The 24,147-nt window shown below is 46.6% G+C and overlaps 3 protein-coding genes across 7 annotated transcripts in view; 1 reads left to right on the top strand and 2 right to left on the bottom strand.

Moving 5' to 3' along the window:
* Positions 1-6,869, bottom strand: part of LOC103742071 (protein HIRA) — a 105,598-nt gene extending 98,729 nt beyond the window's left edge. For 2 of the 5 annotated variants that reach the window (XM_029568272.1, XM_029568271.1), the window contains exon 1: positions 6,505-6,831. In XM_029568272.1, the coding sequence (XP_029424132.1) occupies positions 6,505-6,541 (37 nt within the window). In that variant the 5' untranslated portion in view covers positions 6,542-6,831. Of the gene's footprint in view, positions 1-6,504 lie in introns of all 5 variants that reach the window. The other 3 variants (XM_008843053.3, XM_029568270.1, XM_029568273.1) reach the window with 3 other exon arrangements.
* A 543-nt stretch (positions 6,870-7,412) lies between these two features.
* Mrpl40 (mitochondrial ribosomal protein L40) lies at positions 7,413-11,357 on the top strand. The gene is made up of 4 exons (XM_008843051.2): positions 7,413-7,613; positions 8,145-8,228; positions 10,016-10,174; positions 10,917-11,357. Exons 1-4 carry the CDS (start codon positions 7,561-7,563, stop codon positions 11,239-11,241), a joined length of 621 nt encoding a protein of 206 aa, XP_008841273.1. The 5' UTR covers positions 7,413-7,560; the 3' UTR covers positions 11,242-11,357.
* Positions 11,358-16,532: 5,175 nt separating this feature from the next.
* Positions 16,533-23,243, bottom strand: CUNH22orf39 (chromosome unknown C22orf39 homolog). Its single transcript, XM_017800597.2, has 3 exons — positions 23,142-23,243; positions 22,867-23,034; positions 16,533-18,934 (listed from the first exon to the last, which is right to left on the bottom strand). Exons 1-3 carry the CDS (start codon positions 23,163-23,165, stop codon positions 18,812-18,814), a joined length of 315 nt encoding a protein of 104 aa, XP_017656086.1. The 5' UTR covers positions 23,166-23,243; the 3' UTR covers positions 16,533-18,811.
* Positions 23,244-24,147: the final 904 nt, after the last annotated feature.

Below are 24,147 nucleotides of genomic sequence, written 5' to 3'. Positions count from 1 at the left end.
AAACAGAGGGCAGGCAACCACAGTATGAGCAATGCCCCTTCCCACTATTTAACAACAGTCCACTTCATCCTCTGGGTGCTGTTGCTAACCTTCGCAAAAGGCGAAAATGTGCTTGCATCAATTTTTAGACCCCAGGGCTTATTCCAGATCTCTTTCACTTGCTAGGTCCCTCCATATGGCAGGCAAATGCTGCAAATGAGTAGGTTAGGTTGGCAATCAACATCTGGGCAAGTGTGGAATCAAGGTGGACACAATATCCCTTCCATGGTCATGCAAACGGCCCAAGATAATGACACCAGGCCATCTATTTGGTCTCAGCCAGAGGCTGTTCAGATGTGCCTCCCAGCTGTGTAATTATGATTCACCTTACAAAGTTAAAAATGTCTTTTCAACCACTTCATAGACTAAAATTTTAACATTAAAAAAAATAATAATACCTTTAAGAAAGGATCTCACTCTGTAGTCCAGGCTGGCCTCAAACTTAAAGCGATTCTCCTGCTTCGGCCTCCTAAGTGTTGGGTTTACAGGCATGAGCCACTATGCAGAGCTGGTTAATTAAAATAAATGTTTTGGGGAGGCTGGAGAGATGGCTCAGCAGTTAAGAGCACTGGCTGCTCTTGAAGAGGACCTAGGTTCGGTTCCCAGCACCCACATGGCAACTCACAACTGTCCATAACTCCAGTTTCAGAGGATCCAACTCCCTCTTCTGGCTTCTGTGGGCATGCGTGCACTTACATACATGTAGTCAAGACACTCATACATATAAAAATAAATAAATAGCCGGGAGTGGTAGCACATGCCTTTAATCCCAGCACTCGGGAGGCAAAGGCAAGCAGATCTCTGTGAGTTCAAGGGCAGCTTGGTCTACATAGTGAGTTCCAGGACAGCTGGGGCTACAGGGAGATCCTGTCTCAAAAAGACCCCCCTAAAAAAATTAATAAATAAATAAATCAAAAACAGATGTTTAAGGGACCAGGGAGATGGCTCAGTCTGAAAAGTGCTTGCCATACAAGTGTGAGAAGCTGGATTCTGATCCCCAGCACCTACATAAAAACCAGGTGCAACACCATACTAGTAATCCCAGTGCTTGGGAAGCAAAGACAGGTGTATCCTGGGGCTTACTGGTCAGCCAGTGTAGCCCAACTGACAGGTTCAGTGAGAGACCCCATCTCAAAAAGCTAGGGGGAGAGCAACAGAGAAAGAGAACCAACCTCTGGCCTACATACACAACATGCACACAAGCATATGGGCACACATACAATAAGCAAACATGCAAATAAACAAATATATGTTCAAGAAAACACCACTGGGAGCCCCAGGGGATAGCTTAGCAGATAAGAACACTTGCATAAGTCTGAGACACCGTGTTTAGATCCCAATATCCATATAAAGCCCAAGTTGGCCCCTCATGCACCAGCTATGTGGGGGACCAAGGACAGAGGATCACTGGGACTTCCTGGTTGTCAGCCTAGGCCTAGGTTCAGTGAGAGACCCTATCTCAAGGACATAAGGCAGAGAGAGTGATAAAGCAGGGCAAATGGCATTCTCCTCTGGCCTCTGTGTGTACACGAGCACGTGTACCAGCACATACACAAAAGAAACCACCTCTGCCCATCTCTCATCTGTATTCTTTCTCCAGCACACTTGAGAAATAAACTCAGAGGGCTGGAGAGATGGCTCAGCAGTTAAGAGCACTGGCTGCTCTTGCAGAAGACCCAGGTTCAAGTCCCAGGACCCACATGGCAGTTAACCGTCTATAACTCCAGTTCCAGGGGATCCAATGACCACCTAATGTCTTCTGTGGGCAGTGTACAACATGGGTGTCCTTACCACACACATGCAGGCATAACACTCATACAGATAAAATTTTAAAAATAAATAAATAGCACCGGGCGTGGTGGTGCACGCCTTTAATTCCAGCACTTGGGAGGCAGAGGCAGAGGCAGGCAGATCTCTGTGAGTTCCAGGCCAGCCTGGTCTACATAATGAGTTCCAGGACAGCTGGGGCTACAAGGAGACCCTGTCTCAAAAAGACCAAAAAATAAATGAATGAATGAATGAATAAATAAATAAATAAATAGAAATTTAAGAGGAAATTTTTTTAATGTCATGAATCTACAATTATCTGCATGTAATAGCCAAGTCCCATTAATTCTTCCTTTACTTCTTCAGTGTCTCCCATCTTTCTCATCTCTACCACCCCTAACTTTTCCTGCTTCTCTCAGAGTACCTCATCAAGACCTGGAGAACCTTACCTTCTAAGTCTTACAGAGCCTTCCTAAGACATAGGCTAAGTGTCCAAACCCCTCAGAAACTTCAATGCTCCTGTCCCTAAGAACAGAAAAGACCAGGGCTCCTAAAAGGCTGTCCATGGCTCCATCTCCCAGCCACTTCCTTCCTCTTTCCTTGATCAGCTTAATCCTTAGCATTCTTTAGTCTGCTAAGTACTCAGAACTTTGATCCTGATTGTTCTCTGTCATCACCATCCTATCCAAAACAGATCTACTAACTAGACTGGGTTTGGAGGCAAGCCCTTCCTCCCCAGAGGCATCACAGCTTACTCCTATAGCTTTTGTTTCTCTCTACATACACAAACCTGAAAATTGAAAACCAGTCATATTCACAGAGCCACAACTCAGCCCTGTTTCTTTTTAGTTGTTATTTATTTTTGAGATACGGTTTTTCTCTGTATCCCAGGCTGGCCTTGAACTCACAATCTCTGTCTCAGCCTCCCCAATTACTAGGATTACAGGTGTGTGACACCACACCTAGCACCCAAAATATACTCAACCTAACTCAGAAACTGAATTCATTTTGACCAAGAGTAAAGTTAAATTTAGAGTCAAGAATACTACATCCCAGGGCTAGAAATATGCTCAGTAATTAAGAGCATTTGGTGTTCTTCAAGAGGACCCAGGGTTGGGTCCCAGCACCCACATAGCAACTCACAATCATCTAACTCCAGTTCCAGGTGATCTGATGCCTCTTTCTGGCTCTACAGACACCAGGTACCCACATGATTCACATACACACAAGGATACAAAACACACAGACACATAAAACAAAAATAAAATTTTTGAAAAAGGATCCTACAACCCCAAACTACATCCCAGTAAAATGTTATGTGTAGAAGATGCACTGCATATAACTTCTATATAAATGATAGATATTATTGGGTATTTTGTATCTTAACATAGGGTGGTCTTTTATACTGAGTACAGGGTGAACTGGATGAGTCTTTTTATACAATTTCACCAAGAGCTAGAATTAGCCCAAGAATCCTTCCTCAGCTAGTAAATGATGGCATCTTGGACTCAGTCTGATTCCACATGCAAGGCAAATTTCACTGCAAAATGAAATGTCAAGATTTACTCACATGTTGATAACCTTAGACCAGAACATCTCAACTGCGAGTGATTTGAGCTACCAATGAACATCAGCAAAGTCCAGAGATATTTTTGGTTGTGGGTGGTGATGGTGGTGGGTACATCCCATCTAGGGATGCTAAACAAGGATCACACAATACACAAGACAACCCCTAAAACAGTTATAGGACTGAAAATGTCGACAGTGCTGAGACTTGGAAACCTATGGGAGGGGTTTCTCTAGTATTGGGCCAGAAAAATTAAGACCAAAGTATATCAACAATCCAACAAACATTTCTTCCTTGGCCTTGAACCTCCTCTAGTCTAGCTGCCTCTCTACTTTGTCTAAAAGGATCCCCTGGCATTCTAAAGAAATACATTGAGGGCTGGAGAGATGGCTCAGAAGTTAAGAACACTGGCTGCTCTTGCAGAGGACCTAGGTTCAGTTCCCAGCACCCACATGGTGGCTAACAATCATCCATGACTCCTGGTTCCAGGGGATTTGACATCCTCTTCTGTCTGTCTCAGGCACTGCATGACACGGGTACACTTACATGCAGACAAAACATTCATACACATAAAAATAAATAAAAATTTGAAGGAAAAAATAGACTGAGCTCTTTTTTATCCCTTTCCACTCTTTCCACTCTGGATTCTCAGACCAGAGATAAGAATCAGGACTGCTGAGTGAGGAAGCCAGAAAGAGCAACGATACACTCCCCCAAAGCACCGTGGCTTCTGTTTCATCACCAAAGGAAACTTGATTTTACTAGTTACTACAGACCACTCAGGCTCAGGCAACTTCCACTACTCGCTATCATCTTTAAAGGCCTGCTCAGTAGTGACTCACAACAGCAGCATCTCTAAGATAGCAGTTATTTAGAGATGGAGGTAGACTTTTTTATATTTTATTTTTAGTTTATGTGTATGAATGTATTGCCTGCATATCCGTAACTGCACCTGTGTCATGCAGTGCCGATGGAGGTCAGAAGAGGGTGTTGGATCCCCTGGAATTGGAGCACCATGTTCGGGTGCTGAGAACCAAATCGAGGTCCTCTGTAAGAGCAGCCAGTGCTCTTAACTGTTGAGCCACCTCTCCAGCCCTGGGAGGCTGACTTTAGATTTAAAAAGAAATTAAATTTGCCAAAATCTCAGTATCTTCTTTTTCTTAGTAATCACTATTGTTCAGATTCTAATGCATTTTCTGGTCTGGGAAGAGCTTTTATGTCTCTGTTAGCCTCAGGTAACTTCACATTCATACTGTGAAGTGCATAAAGCAGACATCATCAAGCTTCATTCTTGGTCAGCGAGGAAGACTCCTGACTCTGAACCCACCACTCTCCTTACTCTGCCAAAATGGCTAAGCACATTTGGCTGTAGACCTGGCTGCAGACTCCCATCCTTCCGTGCCTACATAACTACACTTACACAATATAAAACTTGTGTCCTACAAGGGATCTTATCAGAAAGTAAGGTATTCTATGGCAAAAAGTAGAATACAGACTACAGAAGGTCAGCTATAGAAACAGATTTAGGCAAAGCATTTTGAAATAAAAATTCCTTCAGACTTTCAATTACACAGCAAACCAGTTCACAACAAAATGTTTCCTTTCAGGATCCCAAGCACCATAAATTTAGAATTACAGCACATGCCCAGTTTTGCAGGGAAAAGATGTGCACCCCTAAATATCAGGAAATGCTCTTGAAGATCAACAGGAGAAATGAAACTAAGGCCCAAAGCTTTTGCTTTCATGTACAGTAATCAGTTGCATCTTTGCAAACTGTGGTCACCTATCTTTCTTAGCTTTAACCAACATATTTATCATATACTTTATGGAAGGCATTGCTGAATTCATCAGCAAATGGAGGGGAGTAAAGCAGTCCTTGCCCTTGGGCTGTGAAAAATACAGTCACAGCTTCCACATACGGGGGAACCCAGTTCAGCACTGGGATAACGCTCTTAGGAATGGTTTCAAAAGAAAGATGTGATCTTACCTTGAAAAACAGGGAAGATGTCACAGAAGACAGACAGGGAGAACATTTGAGATCCCCAAAACTAAGATGTTGCTTAGTTTGACTGTAGGAGTAAAAAGCACCTCACATCAAATACAAAATGAAAAGGCCACATGGATTTTTTAAAAAAGGAAATAAATGTGTCTACTCCTCTTGTTTTACGAAAAAACTGTAGCTCCCTCTAGTTGTGCTACAAAGTAGAAATGAGGAACAAGACAGTATCAGAAAGACCCTTTTCCGGTCAAAAGAGGGTGGCCGCTCCCTAGTGCCTCTTTAGAATGCTTCCTGGAACTCAAGAACTAACTAGCTGGACCAGAGGGCTCTCTAAGAAGGTAAGACCAGCTCCTGCAGTAGTTCTGGGATAAAACAGCTGGTAAGACCAGCTCCTGCAGTAGTTCTGGGATAAAACAGCTGGCTCCTACCGGCTTCTTTGCATCAGCTACGCCTCAGCCAGGGTGGATGAGTCCGTTTGCCCAGGTGTTCTTTGACGTCACTACCACATAGCCAAGGTCGCTCATCCGGGAGAACACCTGTGCCTTACCAGCCCCAATCTTAGTCACGCTGATGCCCCAGATCTGCATTAAACGTGTTTCCTTCGTGGTCCTCCATGGGACCTTCGCCTGGGCCTTCCCATTCCAAGATCACAGTCGTCCGAGTGGGGGCACTGTCTCCAGCTCCAGGCCTCAGTAGGGGCAATACAGTCTCGAGTCTAGCACTCCACCGAGCCACTGAAAGGCCACAAGGGGGATGTCGCCCCAGTTTCACACTCAGAACCATCTGAGCACATCCTGGATGGTGGAGACGGGTCGCAGGACCTGGCCCGGACCCAGGCCGGCTCACAGGAACCAGGCACCAGCCCCTCCACAGACTAGGGGTGGGCAGCGCACAGCGCAGCGCCATTGCCTGGGGCTAAGGCAGACTTTACTGCAGCCAGTCCAAAGCACGTGCCCGGACTCGTCCGCCTCTCAGCGCCTAGGACAAAGTCCGCTCCCGACGGCTCTGCATCTCCAGCACCCGGCATCCGGCGACTAGAGCGAGGCGAGCAGGGCCCGCGCGCCGCCCCAAGTCAACTCCAGACTCGCCCCTGCTCCAGGCTCTGCCACCCGCGACCCCTGCGCGCACTCACCATTGTGGTTGACCCAGGTTGGCTTCAGGAGCTTCATTGTTCGGCCGCCGCCGGGCTGAAGCTAGAGCCGAGACCCTCAGCGCGCCTGGGCCATGGGGCCACCACCGCCACTTCCTCCCGCGCCGCCCGCCCTCCGGCCGCCGCCCACCCCGCGCCCTCAGCGCCGCCGCGCCATTGCCGGCCCGCGCCCGCAGCCGCCGCCTCCCGCGCTCGGCCGCCGCCGCCACCACCACGGCCGCATCCCCTGCGCCGCTCCTCCTCCAGCGGCTCCCGGGCAACGCCGGAAGTCACGGCGCGCACCTGCCAAATCGCCCCGGCGGGAAACCGCTCCCTACACGGACAGCCCGCCCGACCTCTTTGGCAGACAGAGAGAGCGGAGCGCGACTGCGCTTTGGGTGTGGCGGGGGCGCGGCCCCAGTGGTGGGCAGCTCGGACGCGGGGGAGGGGGTGGGTAACCGAGCCTGGGGCTGCCAAACTCCCGGGCCCGTTATGCAGTCGAGCGGGGCTAGAGTGGTGTATAGCCGGTCACTAGCACTATCTCCCTGGCTCCGGGTCCTACTTACGAACTAGCTTCCGTCATCCATCCACACGTGCTATTGGGCATCTCGCGAGCGCCAGCCCGGGGCAGTGCCTGGATGCAGCCACTGACTGACAGCCGCTGCCCCGGCTCGAATGAATGCAAGAAACGAGACAGCACGGTGGAGGGAGACGAGCGCGCTTATTGGAAGGGCGGGGGCGTTTTCATAGACTTGACCACTGGGCCAGAGGGAGCAGAAAGCAGTTCCGCGGGGACGCGGGCCAAGCCTGGGTAGAGGTAGCGGGAATGTATCCGGCGGGTGGAATTTATTTGCTGGGAAAAGGTGACTCGCAGCCCGCGCGGCACAAGGTGAGACGCGCCCGTCGAACCAGACGCCCGGGGCGGGGCTGCGTCATGGGCGGGGCCAGGCGCGGTCGGCCTCTCAGGAGCTGGAACACGACCTGTGCTGGGCACCACCTACCAGACCACCGTAGAGCGCGCTCCCGGAAGCTGCCCGCTCGCTACTGACTAGGAGAGTCATGGCTGCCGCCGCCCTTCTGAGTACCTTGCGAGCTATGCGGCCGCCAAGCGGGTGAGTGCGGTCTCCAGTACCGGAGTGCCCTAGGCGCGTGCGCGGTTCCTGCACCCAGAGCTGCTCCAGTGCTCATGCCCCACTCCCCTTGTCCGCAGATATTTTAGGAATGAGCTGATCTGATCGCTTGTTATAAAAATAGGGTCTGGAAATGTAACTCAGGAGAGTGTTTCCTTAGCATGCACGAATTACATAAAACCGGACACGGCGGCTCACGCCTGTACATTTGTCTGTAATTCCAACGATCGGGTGCTGGAGGCAAGATCACAAATTCAAGGTCATCCTCCACTATATAGTGAATGTGAAGCCAGCTTGGGGCTACAAAAGACCCTGTCTTTAAAAAAAAAAATACTCCCGATCCTGCAAGTAAGGACCTTGTCTAAGTGTGAAAGGAAGAATCCCCGCCTTAACTCTACTGGCTTATCTAACACAAATGAGCGGAGCTGCTGGAGCACTGTGGTTGTATGTGCCTTCTCTTTTCCTGTGAAGTGGGGTTAAATCAGATATTTCTATATTACCTCTCTACATCAGGCTTCCTGGAACCCGGCAGACACAGATCAGACACACCCACCAACGGGCTTCATTGTTGTCCTTCTGGGAGCTCATCCCCCTGAGGTAAAACTTAACACCGGCCCTTAGCTCTTGGGGTGTTAACACGGGTGGACATATGACCAGAACAAAGCAAGACTGCTACAGATTTCACAGCCTATCGAGCTTATCCTAGTTAAGTATGAGTAGATGCTTCTGTCCTTTCAACACGCTCTGTACCATAAATTGCTACTTGTAAAAGTAGTTTAAGTAAATACCATTTAGCTTTGAGGAGAGTCTTGTGTGTTTTAAAAGGCCCAGACAACGGATGTATCTTCATGGGCCTTCCTCTTCCCTGTTCATTCTTATTCCCTAGGTGAGAGCAAGGCTCAAACACTAAAAATAGTTCCTCTGGGAACTTTGGACACTTTGAGACTTGATTCAGTTTTTTAAAATATTAGTTTTATGTGTATGAGTGTATTGCCTGCATGTGTGTAAGTGCACCCGTGTCGTGCAATGCAGAGGTCAGAAGAGGGCATTGGAGTCCCCTAGAACTGGACTTACAGAGGGTTATTAGCAACCGTGTGGGTGCTGGGAACTGCAAGAGCAGAGGTGCTGTTAACCCCTGAGCCATCTCTCCAACCCCTATTCAGTTGATTTCAATGTTAAAGGATTTGCTTAATTTTTTTTAGGATTTCTTTTTTACTGATGGGGTGGGGGGGTCCTATGTATATATATGCCAGGTGCTTTCAAGTACCTTCTGAAGGCAGAAGAGGGTGTGGATCCCTGGAGCTGGAGTTAGAGGCCCATGTGAGCTGCTCATATGGATGCTGAGAAACAAATTCTAGTCCTCTGCAAGAACAGCAAGCATTCTCACCTGCTGAGCCATCTCTCCAGCCTCAGATTTGCTTATTCTTTTTTTATTTTACATGTATGAGTATATTGCCTGCATGCAAGTGCACCCATAGATATGCTTTTTTTTAAATTATTATTTTATGTGTATGAGTGTTATGCCTGCATGTAGGTAAGTGCACCCGTGTCATGCAATGCCGGTGGAGGAAAGAGGCTGTTGGATCCCCTGGGACTGGAGTTACGGACAGTTGTTAGCTGCCATGTGGGTGCTGGGATTCGAACCCGGGTCTTCTGCAAGAACAGCCAGTGTTCTTAACCACTGAGCCATCTCTCCAGCCCCTTGATATGCTTATTCTTAATGGAAAATTATAATGGGAGATGTGTTCCTAAAAGTAAACCAGACTTTTGCCAAAGCTTTCAGATGAGGAAATCTGTTAAGAAACCCTAACAAGTAAATAAAAATATGCCACTTTTACTATTTCGTCTCTAAGTATTTTTATGAAACGCAAATTTGTTTAAAATTGTGAAAGAGCTTCTGATCCATTAGTTCAGTATGTTCACTCTTCAGAGTACCCCTGAATTTCAGAACCAAAGACTTAACACTTCCAGGCAAAAGGTATAGCTGTGTTTTTAGAGTGCTTGCCTAGAATGTATGACGCCTTGGATTCAGTCTCAGCACCACATAATACCAAGAGTGACAGAAAGTGCCTACAATTCCAGCAGTCTGAAGGTGGAGACAGGAGATCAGAAGTTCAAGGATATCCTCTTCTACATCAATTTCAAGATCTACCTGGGTTACCTTTCACATTTCCCCTTAGTAAAAACCTGTGCCTTTGTACCACTTTCTCGAGTTGATGGAACCTCTTATAGTTCTCGAGAAGACACTGGGGAAGAAGCTACCTCTCTGTCACTGAACTCATGGAGTCAGGACTGTATATAGTAGTGGTATGGGGCACTTCACTGAGCATCAGGTCTGTCATGAGACTGAAATGGAAAACGTTTAACATTTTTTATCTCATTAGAGCAGAACCTCTACGAAAGAAAAAGAAGGTGGATCCTAAAAAAGATCAAGCAGTAAAGGATCGTTTGAAAAAAAGGATCCGAAAACTGGAAAAAGCTAACCAAGAACTAGTTCCCATTGAAGATTATATTACTCCTGTGAAGTTCTTGGATAAATCAAGGTAAGGGTTCCCTGGGATTGACATCCTTGGAGGAAAGGAATTCCATCATCCTCAAGCAGTTGTAATTTAAGTTCTTGTCTGTGGTAGGCACGGATCAGTAGGGTTGACTTGGCCTTGGTCTGAATCCTCGTCTTGACTGTGCTTCTTGGGATTTAGAGAAAACTTTCTTATGAGTACCCTTGAATGGCCAGAGGCCAGATGCTCAAGGGAATTTTGGATTAACTTTCGTTCAAGATTTATGCATGAGCATTAGTTGTGACTCACTCCATCCACATGCCATCCCCCTAGCCTCTTCTGCAAATATTCAGTGTCTGTTGCAGTTGTCTTGTGTGCAAGCTTAGCAGCAGTTTATAAAGTGAGCAAGTGGGAATGCAGGTGCTTTTTTGGTGTTCGAGGACTAAAACACACTCTTATCTCTGTGGGATTCTGGTGTTTGTTTCACATATATCCAGTGCTCCCCTCTTGCTGAAGGCAGGCTTTGCCAGGGGCAGAGACAGAGGCACTGTAGTTTATCAGAGCATGTTCCTTCTGCTGATGGAAAGCAAATAACCTTGGCATCTGCTGCCATGTTCAATACTGTATTTTTAATTTGACCCTAAGTTCAATTTTTTTTTCCCCCGAGTCCTAGATATACCTAGCAGGGCCTGATAGTGGGGCCGCTGAGCCATGTGCGGTCACACAGGACCCCCTGCAGCAAGGTCAGTGCTCTTCAGCCTCACATCTTTGGACTCTTTACTCACAGACAGCGGTCTCAGGAGGCACTCTCTCTGGAGGAGAGTGAGCGGAGAGCTCTTCTTCTGAAGAGGTGGTCACTGTACAAGCAGCAAGAGCATCTGATGGAGAGGGATGCCATCAGGGCTATGCTGGAATCCCAGCAGGAAGCTCTTGAGGAACTGAAACTTGAGTCCCCAGAGCTCTACAATGAGGCCATCAAGCGGGACACCAGCCTCCTCCCCTTTGAGAAAGAAGGGCCACATTACACACCACCTATCTCTAGCTACCAGCCACCCGAAGGCAGGTACAATGACATTACCAAGGTGTACACACAAGTAGAATCCAAAAGATAGAGCTAAAGGCAGCTGTCCTCAGAACATGCTGGCCCCAGGGGTCAGAAGGACCAAGGCTGAAGTCTACTTTCTGCAGATGAGACATCCTGCTAATAAATAAAATATAATCAAAAGCATCTCTGTCTTACGTTTTGTGTTTTGGTCTTTTTGAGACAGGGTCTCCCAGTAGCCCCAGCTGGCCTGGAACACACTGTGTAGACCAGGCTGGCCTCAAACTCACAGAGATCCACCTACCTCTGCTGGGATCAAAGGTGTGCGCCACCATGCCCCATCACACCCGGCTGCCTTATGTTCTAATCAAAGTTAATTCACCTGTGGTTGGGAGGGGGTAGGGTGGATGCTACCTCTCAGGTGCTGGTAAGACAAGGACAAAAGGACGTCACTGACCTCCAGATGGTTAAGAGCTCATGCTCTTACAAAAGACCTGATTTCAGTTCCCAGCACCCACAGTGGGTGGCTCACAACCCTTAACTCCAGCTCCAGAGGATCAGACACCCTCTTCTGGACTCTGAGGGCACCTGCATTCATGTGACATTCACAAACACAAATAAAAAATTTTAAATCCTTAAATTCTTTTTTTAAATTCCACTTATGTTGTGAAAATACTGTTTGCAGAAGGCACAAAATTGATAGCCAGAGGATACTGATGGGGGGGAAAAAGCACCAAGACACAGATAAAACTCAGCGGGATATGAGTTTTATTTCGAGCGGGACACGTTCCCTTCGGGGAAGGGAAAATGTCAGCCCACAGATTGTGAGCTGGGGCTTTTATAAGGGGACTTTGGGGTGCAGAAGGCGGGAAGGTTTTTGGGAAAAATCAGGTGGGGGGGCGGAGCAGGAAAAGTGGGGTTTGTAAAACCAGCTCCTTTCCATCTGCCAGCCAGGATCTGGGTCAGGAAGTGTTTATTTTTGTCCTCTTAAGACAAGGGAAAAACTGCTGTACTAAAGCGGCTCCTGAAGTCTCTGGTTAAAAGGTGGAATCTGCTTGTCTTCAGAGATCAAAGGAAAGGCAGGCTGCCTTTTAGAAGAGTCTGCTTCCCTTGACTTCAAAGACCAGGGTGCTTATCAACTCAGTTCCCTTTTCTCAGGGGCTTCCAAGGTCCGAGGTCCGTGAGGCCCTGTTGAAGACAGGGAGGGCTGCTGTGGTTTGGAACCCTAATAAAAACCCAGAGTCAAGGTGAAATCCATGCAGGATGTTGCCAGTTGGGCAGGTGTGACAGAATCTGGACTTTCCCCCTGAAACAGTTGTAAAACTTCTCTTCAGATTTTAAGGTAGGAAGGGAGGCTTTAGTGAGTAGGGCAAGCCAGGAACATCTTAGTTAACACTGCTCTGTCCATCAGGAGAGCGTGAGGCCTGGCTGAGACCCAGGGCTCTGTTTTATTCACTACAATTAGTCTCTCTACCCACTGCAGTTAATCCAGAATGATTCCTGTGATCCCAGCACTTGGAAAGCTGAAGCAGAAAGATTGCCATGAGTTCAAGGCTAGCCTGGGGCAGAGTGTGAGACCCCCCCCCATCTCAAAAAAAAAAAACACCCTGAAATGGTGAATATATTATCTGCTTTGGCTGCCACAACAAAATAGCATACAGTGAGCAGTTTAAATTGCAGAAACACTTTCTAGAACTCCCCCAAGTCCAAGTGTTAATATACTTGGTTTCTCCTGAGGCTGCCTATTTGGCCTACAAATGGCCACTGTATTAGTCAGGGCTCTCCAAAGAAACAGAACCAGTAGAATGAATATATATGTATAAGGATTTATCAGCTTAGCTCACAGGATAGAGTCCGAGTAGTCCAACAATGGCTGCACCACACTGGAGAGGCTGAGAATCTGTAGTCGCTCAGTTCACGAGGCTGGATGTCTCAGTAGTCCTAATATCTGGTGCTGAAGGTCTGATGAATCCAAAAGATTGACTAGTCTTCAGCAGCAAGACAAACTCACCAGCGAGAGAGAAGGCAAGCAACAAAAAGGAAAGTGATCTCCTCTGCCTTGGTCTTTTATACGGCTGCCATCAGAAGGTAACACCCACATTTAGGGCGTGTCTTCCAACTTCAGATGATCCAATCAAGAAGACCTCTCTCATTTCAGTTAATCCCAGATCCAGTCAAGTTGACACCCAGGATTAGCCATCACAGCCATCTTCTTACCATCACATGAATGTTTTTCTTTTATTGTCTCTTATTAGGGCATTATTCATGTTGGTACAGGGCCCACTCTAATGACCTCATTTGAGCTTAAAAATACTGCTTCCTGCCGGGCCAGCAAGAGGCCAGATCCCCTGGAGCTAGAATTACACGTTGTTGTGAGCTGCCCAGTATGGGTGCTGGGAACTGAATTTGGGTCCTCTGGAGGAGGCGCATTCTTAACCACTGAATCATCTCTCTAGCCCATTAATAGTCTTTTGACCCAATCCCAGCACTTGGGAGGCAGAGGCAGAGGCAGGCAGATCTCTGTGAGTTCAAGGCCAGCCTGGTCTACATAATGAGCTCCAGGAGAACTGGGGCTACGGAGAAACCCTGTCTCAAAAATACCAAAAAAAAAAAAAAAAAAAAAATCTCAAATGTACATGAAATCTTTATCTTTTAATGTCAGTTACTATGGTTTGCAATTTTTTGTTTTGATTTTCTTTTGAGATGTCTTTTTTGTTTTTATGAGACAAGGTCTCCCTGTAGCCCCAGCTGGCCTGAAACTCGCTATGTAGACTGTTAGGTTCCTGGCAGGCTCCTCTTCCATACATAGACCAGGTTGGCCTCAAACTCATAGAGATCCGCCTGCCTCTGCTTCCCAAGTGCTGGGATTAAAGGCGTGCATCACCACGCCTGGCTGGAGATGAGGTCTTATTCTAGCCCAGACAGGCCTGATCTCAATAATGTAGCCCAGCCTGGCCTCAAATTTTCATCAGTCCTCCTGTCTTCCAAGTGCCTGAGCCCCTATGCCTGGCTTTACCCCTTGAGCCATCTCCCCAGTCCCTGTCCCTCCACCTTCACATAAGGATGCCTAGTTGTCAACATCAACCAACCATCCTTTTCCCTACTGAATGATCTTGGTACTTCTGTCAAAGATTAACCAGGTTAGGAGTGCAATTCAGTGCTAGACTGCTTACCTAGCATGCGTAAATGGCCCTGGGTTCCAACTCTAGCAAAAACACTGCCACCACCACTACAACAAAAACATGTTTGACCATATATGCAAAGATTTATTTCTGGGCTCTCTATAGTGTGTGGTTCACTTTTTAACCTCTTAACAGTCCTGCATTAAAATGTAGCATAGGAAAAGTGCTAAGGGAGAACATCAATCGATGGTCCAACACCAACTTCAAGACAGCATATGACACTGGTGCAGTAGTGGCACTTTTATCTTGGGGGCAATCAACAGCTACCTAACTGGACTAAAAGTCCACTCAATAGAAGGAAATAGTGCTAGGATTACAGCATCATATGAGAGGTCATAGGTCTTAGAAAAAACCCCAAAACTTTCACATCCCTAATGTAATTTTTTACTATGTGCAAAATATGTATCCTTATATTTACAGACAAATATCGCAGTCAACACTCATTAAAGAAGCTTCTTTTGCACCAGATGGAGATTATTACAGAGTATCACAACTGGTCACACACAGATATTGTCTGTGAATTGCCCACGTCTAAGTGGCATATCTATAATGCATCCTCTACACCTAAGGCTCACGGAACATAGAACAAGGGGGTAAAGAAGACCATAGTGAATATCTCAATTCTCATTAATGAAGCTCCCTCATGCAGCAGAGGCCCAGGAACACAAAATGGCCACAAATGGCGAAAGTGTAGAGATTAACAGTATGCAGAATGCTCATCTTTGGACAGGATTCCTATATTAATCTACACCCACCCAGAGCTCAGGAACCATTGCAGAGGAGAGGGTGGAAAGACTGTAAGAGTCGGGGAAGAGGTGCAAGACCATATGGAAATGAAGTCTACAAAGCTCCTAGGACCCTGCTTATATGAACCTACAGCAATGGTATCAGCATGCACAGGACCCATGCAAACTCAAACAGACAAAAACCCAGCATAGAACTGGGGAAATGGACAGCAGACCCCAATCTTAGCTGAAGAAATATTGGCAACTGACTGCTGATAGGTGAGGAAGAGCTGATTTCCCGAAAGCGAGAGACTAGATAGGCTGACTAGACCTCAGCAGATGAACTTGCACTGAGGAACATCTAGGGACACTGATTTGACACAATAGGCCTTAGACAAATGACAGAATGTATGAATCCCAGTGGGGGGCTATGGGAGGGTACAAGTGGGGAGGGGGTATAAAGATGATTAAGATTGAGATGTTATGTATGAAATACACAAAAATTCAATAAATATAAAATATAAAAAACCTAAGTATAAAAAAAAAAAGCATAGCATAGGGATTCTAAGTCCTTTGGTTCCACCACTCAGACCTTTCAGCCTAACACTGCATGCTAACCCCCCTCAGCTATCTGACATCCAAGCCATTGTCACCTTTTACCTGTTCTGCCTCCGTAGCCAACACTGCCCACATTAGGCATGCCCACTTCAAGCCCTCCTCTATGGAGCAGACAGATGTTTCTATAAAATGAATCCCACCCAGGCCCTCGATCACAGCTTACAGCATTCTCATCCTGTCAGCACAGGTTCCCTGAACCCTATGGGACTTTCTTGGGCTGGCAAGGCTACAGCCTCCTCATCCAGATCCACACTCCTGCTGCAGCCTTCCTCCTGCCCAAACAAAGCCAACTCTCCCTTTTCAGAGAAGTAGTACTTTTTTTCTTTTTCAAGACTGCTGGCCTTGAAGAGTCACAATCCACATGACTCAGCCTTCCAAGTGCTAGTATTAAAGGAGGATAATCACCACATCTGGCTTCCTTTACCTTTTTATTTTGACACTATTACAGTTATAATTAATAGCAGAGGAAACTGTCTAGGGAGGTTCTGTATTCCTAGTCTGTGTCCCCAGGGAAATCAGCTTACACAGTTAGGAATGTCAAGACCCAGAAAATGACCTTGTTACTCCACAGAGCATATTCCGTTTCCTCACTTATATTTGCACTCATTTGTGTGTGCAGCATCTGCTGAACACAATTTCATCACATAACCCTGGAAAGTTACCAGTCAAGCTGTGTGGATTTTCTCAGGATGGGACAAACTTGAATGACTCCCCTCTTCCCATACTACCCACTCCCAAACATTTACCTGTATTCTGTAATTATGTATTTCATCAGTGTTACAAAAATGGAGTCACACTTACATGTATCCTTTTAAGATGGCTTTTTTTAATCAGCATAATTTCCTTGAGTTGTATCCACATTGCCATACATAGTAGCTTCTTAAAAATGGCCACATTTTATCCTATTATAGATAAGCACTCTTGTAACACTTTTTTCAGTGTAACAAAATGTACAATATGTTCTTGTTACTATGGAGTTTTGTCCAAAGGTTCAAAAGGGACTGCTTTATCTTATTCCTGTGTTCTCTTTGTAGCACCATCACTATAGGTTTGGTTTTGTTGTGTTTCAGACAGTTTCATGTAGCCAAGGATGGCCTTGAACTCCTCATCATTCTACCACTACCTCCAAAGTCCTTAGGTTATAATTATGGTGGACTGCCAGAGTTTTTACTCTTGTTTTTTATTTCTTGAAGTGCTGAGAATCAAACGTAGGTTCCTTGTGCTTGCAGAACAAGTTATGTCACATCCCCAACCAGAGACTCATGTTTACTGATTTTTAATGTTTATGTCTTTCCCTTAAAGTACCACAGAAACTTTTAGAAGGCAATCTGTCAGACTCAAAGCTGTGATCTTGTCTGGGGACACAGCTCAGTGGTACAGCATGCACATAGCATGTACAAGGCCCTAAGCCTGTTTCCCAACACTGAAAAAAAGAAAAAGAAAATCCAGGGTAAATGCAGGAACATTCTATTCAGATATGTTGATGTGGAATTTGCAGCAGTGAAGGAAGGCAGAACACAATGATGGCACTGCAGAGGGGGACTCAACGTTCAGAGAGCAAACAGGAACAAGAAGAATTCTAGCTGTGTATGAGTTTTCGCTTATGGCTTTGAGCAAGCAGGTGACAGGAAGTGTGGTGTAGTGGGAAGTTGGCCTCTCTAGGCTTTACTTGTGTGTTCAGCTCTATCCCAGACCCCAGGGTAATTGCTGCCATTCCAGATACTCAATGAAAAAAAACCATTATACATCTCCAGCACCGTCTCTCTCCCCTCACTGGCTAGAAATGCTTATTCCTAAACCAGCCACAGCTATGCTAAAGACTCCGTAGCTGGATGAGATTGCCCTGGAACAGGGGAACGCTGTCTTTTCTTTATACTCTTCTTTACTCTTGGGATCCTGTAAGCGTGTAACCCTGCATCATTCATAAGAATGCAGAAGAAAACACGTGAGGGACATTTTATTCTATAATGTGCCTTTCTGAAATGATCAATAATTTTGCCTGAAAGATGTATAACCTAACGCTTGTGGCCAGGAAGGGAGCAGGGAGCTGGGAGCATGCTGGGCATCACATAGGCCAGCAGATATTTAATCATCTTATTAGTAATAAAGGGACCTGTTCAAAAACTAATGGTCTTGGTGGCTCATAATATAGATCAATCGATTGATGGTTGATAGATCATAGATAGATAGATAGATAGGGAATGAGGGAGGGGAAGAGAGATAGAGACTACATTATATAAACAATACAAAAGAACAAAATACGCTGTCTGAGCATAGCTTTGTTAGGTATAAAGTCTAACAAATGTGGATTTAAATTTCAGCTTGTATTGGGAATCAAACATGATTCTTGATACAATAAAAACTATGAGAAATTAGGAGACCTCAACCCCATCTTACTTAGACTTGAAGTGTCCCACACCCCCTGCCTTTGGACTTTGATTTCTTGAGTCTAGACTCTGTGATTCCTGTAATAGAATGTGTTCTGTAGCTATGCATTTCTTTAAAATGCGGTTTCCAAGAGCAGTAACAGGTGCTGGTGCAGAAAGGCAAGTTGCCCTGCCCACTGAGTATGCCTTCCCTGTATCTGCGGGAGCTAAGAAGTATGAACCCCATGCTTGGATTACACTGTAATCATCAGCCCCAAGACATGGTGACCCATTTCTCATGGTGAAGAAGACCCATTCACAGCAGAACTGCTTAGCCACCTTCTTCTGACCAACCTACCACCACCATGCATCCACAAGGTCAGGCTACCACTCAAGTGTAGATTCCTATACCTCAGGACTGCCACCTCTGGTGTGGTTGTTCCCAGAGGTGGTGGAATGGACAAGATAGACTGACCTGGTGCTCACAGAGACTTGCCATAATGCTTAGCTTCCTGTAACTGTGGACACAGTTGCCTTTCAGAGTATCAGTGATGAGATGCCCTGATACAGGTGAGCAGTGGGCAGTTAGACCTGGAAATGTCTTGCTGTGTTCCAAGTCAAGCAGGAGCTCACTGAGATCCATTAGACTGGGCTAGTCAAAGTCCATAAAGCTGTGCAACAGCCCTGCAAGAAAGAGACTTGAGGAAGATGTACAGGCCAAGGGCAGGGTCGCAGCTGCTTGTCACCCATCATTCGTCCTTCTCCTGTGGTAGAGGGAGGTGCCAGTCTGCAGGGGGACTCTGCCTCAGGGTCCATACCAGGGTGTGCTTCCGTGCCTGGACCCGTGCCTGTTCACTCTCACAGAGGGATCGCTATACAAATGAGATTCTAGTTAGTTATAGCATCACCCCCGTATCCCAGGGCCCCAGTACTGTCACATGGTAGCTAAACCACCCTCTTCTGAACAGCTGGCTGAAAGGAGGCACATATGGTACACACAGCTCTGAAGTTCAGCTGCTTCTAAATATCATGTACCTTGACAGATGTTTCACATTAGCATATGTAGATCTAGGCCATTCTTTCTCAGAAGCCACTGGGAAAAACTATTCCATAGATCATCTTTAGCAATTTTATGTTGTATTGCTTGGGTTTTTTTTTTTCAAGTATTATATCTATTGTTTTTATTTTATGTGTATGAATATATTGCCTTGCATGTATGTAAGTGCACCTGAGCCATGCAATGCCCAGTCAGAAGGCGGCATTGAATTCCCCTGAACTGGAGTTATGGACAGTTGTTAGCTGTCATGTGGGTGCTGGGATTCAAATCTGGGTCCTCTGCAAGAGCAGCTGGTGCTCTTAACCTTTGAGCCATCTCTCCAGCCCTGTTTTTTGTTGTTGTTTTTGGTCTTTTTGAGGGTCTCTCTGTAGTCCCAGCTGACCTGGAACTTGCTAAGCTGATCTGGAACTTGATAAGTAGATCAGGCTGGTCTCGAACTCAGAGATTCGCCTGCCTCTGCCTCTGGAGTGCTGGGACTAAAGGCATGCACCACCATGCCTGGCTGTTTTTTTAAAACAGGGTCTCAAATAGCCCATGCTGGCCTGGAACTCAGCATGTTTGACCTTGAACTTCTTATATTGCTGCCTTTACTTCATGAATGCTGGGATTACAGCATGTGCCACCATGCATAGTTCTTAACTTCAACCATTTTAAAACATCTCCTAGGCCTCAGCTATAGCTAGCCTGATGAGTCTGGGGTAAGTTCTCCTGGCAAGCCTGAAAGTGACCACTGAATGGGGAGTAGACAGCAATGGGAAGGTACTGCTAGGAACCAGCACTGGGTGTATGAAGCAAGTTTCACTTATCACACCAGCTTCTGTCAGCCACTGCCACCAGCAAAGGTCCAGGACAGTATAGTACAGCTGGGGCCCTAGCTGTGGCTCTGGGTACACACCAGGTGCTTTGCAGGCCTCTACACATGTAATTTAATCTTCTGCTTATTTCTGTTTCAACTTATTTGAAATTTGGGGTTTTGTTTTCTGCAATGCTGAAGACCCCCAGGCACACATATAAGTCAAAACCATGTGCCCTACAACTAAGCTACAGCCCCAGTCCCCAAAATGTTTCAATTCTTAAACTGGGAGTTGTGGTACATGCTTGTAAATCCCAGGAGTTGGCAGGCTGACGTAAAAGGATCTGGAGTTCAAGACCAGCATGGGCTATGTAGCCAGATCCTATCACTAAAGAAGGTTATGACTGCTTAAGAAGCAATTAGAAGCTGAGTGTGGTGGCCCATGCCTGTAATTCCAACACTCAGGAGGTAGAGACAAGATGATAAGGAGTTCAAGACCATCCTTAGCTACAAAGCAAGTCTGAGCACAGCCCAGACTCCATGACACCCTGTTTCAAAAACAAAAAGCAGCAATCAGAATTGCAAAATAGGGGCTGGAGAGATGACTCAGCAGTTAACAGCACTGGCTGCTCTTGCAGAGGACCTGGGTTCAATTCCCAGCACCTCTATAGTAGCTAACAACTGTCTGTTAACTCCAGTTCTGGGGGATCTGCATGACACAGGTGCAATCACATACATGCAGGGAATATACTCATACACATAAAAAGAAAATACAAAAAGAAAAAAATAATTGTAAAATGGAACATGAAAGACTCCCCCCTCCAGGTTTCTATCCCTGCTTTGACAGTAAACAGCTTCCTCCACACCTCCTTCCCCCAAAGTTTAGAGCTACTATCACATGGTTCCCTAAAGATGAAATGCTTTTCTGCTGCCTTACTTATTTTCACTTTTTCTACTTATTTTCTACTCCTTACTTATTTTCATTAAACAAAATACTATAGGAGAAGCTGGGGAGACAGGTAAAGCACTTGTTACACAAGCATGAGGACCAGCTGGAGTTTGGATCGCCAGAACTCACATAAAAAAACCCAGGTGGGTGTGGAGGTCCACCTGGAATCTCAGGTCACAGGAGGCAGAAACTGGGAATTCCTGGAAGTCTGGGTTTAGTGTGAGTTCACTTCAATGTATAAAGCGGAGAGTGATGAGAGAGGAAGATACCACCCGATGTCAACCCTGGGCCTCCATATGCAATGTGGGCACACAATCATACCGTAACACACACACATATGAAAAATTTTTTATTAAAGTTTTTAAAGGAATCATTGCTGGACATGGTAGCACAAGCCTTCAATCCTAACAGTCAGGAGGCAGGTGGAGCTCTGTGAGGTCAAGGCTAGTCTGAACAATTTCAGACCTAAAATTCATGAACTCTGGTCTCTTTAATTCATCAGTCTCCACAATATTTAAAGACACTGCAAACACTTTGGTGGATTTGAAATAAAGTAGTGAAATTAGTCAAAAAAATTAGTCTTTGTATAGAGTCATATGTTAATTGTGGCAGAAGAAATTTAGAAAAAAAAAGGACATCTCTTCATCAATGTATTTTTGTACATTCTAGAATGTACAGAATGCTCCTGGCCATTTCAGCCTGGGCTACACAATGAATTTCCCCTGTGTTCTGTTTTATAGTGAAGTGCTTTGGCCATTTCTCTATTCATAATAATCTTCATTTTCACACCAATAAGGGCTAATTTATGGTTACAGTAAGATTCCAATCAATTGCCATACAAACAAGCTTTCTGTCATGTTTGTGACTGTCACTTTAGGGGAACTTGCCATCATTTTGAGGTCTTTTTGTTTGTTTATTCTGCAACATGGTTTCCTCATTGGTTTGTGTTTCAGACTATTCAGGCACATTTAACACCTAACTTCCTGTTCTTTGGTGCTTCCCCAAACCCAGTGCACCCTCAAGTTTCCTCTTGGTGTTTCTCCATTATGCCTCCCACAAGGCAACAGTTACCTTCTCAACTGGAGTGTGCCCCAGTACAGCAGAGCTCTCTTTATCTCTCCTGAATCCAAGATCACCCAGGGAGACAACTATTGGCTTAATGAGTTTATGATGGGACCCAACTGTGCAGACCTATTTCCACAGCTTTGAAGCACTCCTTCCTGGAGGAAGGGGGGAGGCTCGCAAGACTCAGGAAGCCAAGGAAAAGGAAGCACATGAAAATTGAGAGTCAATTCACAAGACCTCTCCCCAGGGTTAGGAAAGAGGATGTGGAGCTGCTTGGCAGTTGTGCAGGGAGGTCCTGGAACGGGAACACAGCTTCCAGGACTCCCCACCAGGCTGGGGTGGGCTTTCCAGTGGTGCAAACTTTAAGTCACCCACGCTTCTGCAAGTGACCCATTAAATTCACTGGTTCACCAAGCTAGATTAGGTGGAAGCCTTTCTTTGGTCGCTATCCCACTGCCTATCTAGGGTGAGGTTACTTCACATCTCCCTAGGAAAAGTTCAGCAACGACCTCCTTACTGGTCTCTGTCCTCCACAATAGTCTCCACACTCCAGCAGCCAAACTGACCTTCCAAAGGAAGTCAAATCATGTGAGCTTGCACATTTTTAGGTTACTCTCAACTCCGTCAAGGTCCATTCTCATGCCCTAGCCTCTACAGCGTACTCTCCTGCACCAGGCAACTGGGCCTTTCTCTTCCCTCCGAGTCCCCGGAGCAGCGCGAAGGCCGGTTCCTGGTCCCCGCGCCAGCAACATCACACCCTCCGCGGGATGATGACCCTAACGCCGGGCGACTGTCCCCCTCTCCCCAAACCACCCTAGATCTCCTTTCTGCCTCGCTCCTTGTCAGTAACGCGGCCATAACGTCAATTCGGAGTATTTCAGAAAAGCAGGGAACCCGAGAGGAGAGCCCGCAGGGCCTGCCCGGCCTCCCCAGCGCGCACCTGGGCCTCGGCGCTGCGGCGCTGCTCCCAGTCCCGGCAGTTGAGCAGGTCGCGCAGCCACTGCTGGCAGGCTGGCCGCTGGCCGTACACATAGTAGTGGTGGAGGAAGTGCCAGGTGCTGCGACAGAGCTCCCACTCCGCGCGGTAGGCCTCGCAGGGCCGAGGCGGCTGCAGGGAGAGACAGCGTGGGAGACGCTCCACGGGGAGGGCCGGGCTACCGCCACCGCCCGCCCGCGCCCGACCCCACCAGGGACCCCGGAGGCCCCCACACTCACCTGCCAGCCTCCAACGTCTGCCATGTCCAGACAACCGCCAAGGCTCCTCGCTCATCCAGCCAATGAAAACTATGGAAACCTGGCACCGTGTGATCGACAGCTACTTGAACCAATGAACTACAAGTACATTCGCAACGACACCGGATGTCCAAGTTGAGTTAATGACTGTACGAGGCCGCACTGTGCACGGAGCAGGAGGCTTGAAGTTGAGAGGTGGTGCTACCTAGAAGATGACCCCTGAAGTCGGCATGGGATTCGCAGGAATGGGGCTGCAAAGCTATGTGGTTGGCTGTCTGAAACCCTGTGGTTCCGTCCAGCTCCAAGGTTTTATTTTTCAAATTTCAAATATGAGACTCACTTTTTCAAGTACAGACAGGGTCAATTCAGGATAGCCCACCTCCCAGGGCTGAGACTACCTCTTGCCTGAGCATACACTTAAGGGTGTAGGTGAATTCACAAAGTAAGCACGGTTGGTCGGACGTATGGTGCACTGCGGGGAGGGTGGGGGGAGTGGGTGTGGAGTGATCAAAGAACTTGTCCAAGGAACACTGGCTGGAACTGGAGACCAAGAAACAGTCATCCAAACAGAGCCACATCCAAACAGCCACAATAAAGGAGCAACATACTTCGGGGTGTAAAGATCTTGCAAAACCTACAGTGGTTCTCTGAATGGGACTGGCATATCTACTTAAGTCTCCCTTTAAAGTGTTAGCCAACATAAAGCTAACAGCATTTGATGACTTCCTGAGTTTGATCCCTGGATCCCACAAGATGGAAGCAGCAACCTGTTTCCTAGTTGTCCTCTGATCTCCCCATCTGCACAGAGACATTTTTTTTTAAGTTAATCAATAGGATATGGAGGCCCCCTTATTGCTAGTGACATCCCCAATTGACAGGGCTGGTAGGTCAACACAGCATTTATACCTTCCAAAACCACATTTAGGCCAGTGATGTGTGCCAGAGCTGGGAGCCTTGAACATGACATTCATGGGTGTTCCACACTAAG

Source organism: Nannospalax galili, unplaced genomic scaffold (assembly GCF_000622305.1).
Source record: "Nannospalax galili isolate Female #2095 unplaced genomic scaffold, S.galili_v1.0 scaffold820, whole genome shotgun sequence".
Classification (NCBI taxonomy): Eukaryota; Metazoa; Chordata; class Mammalia; order Rodentia; family Spalacidae; genus Nannospalax; species Nannospalax galili.
Note: the sequence above shows the minus strand (reverse complement) of the source record. Positions and strands in the feature narration are given on the sequence as shown.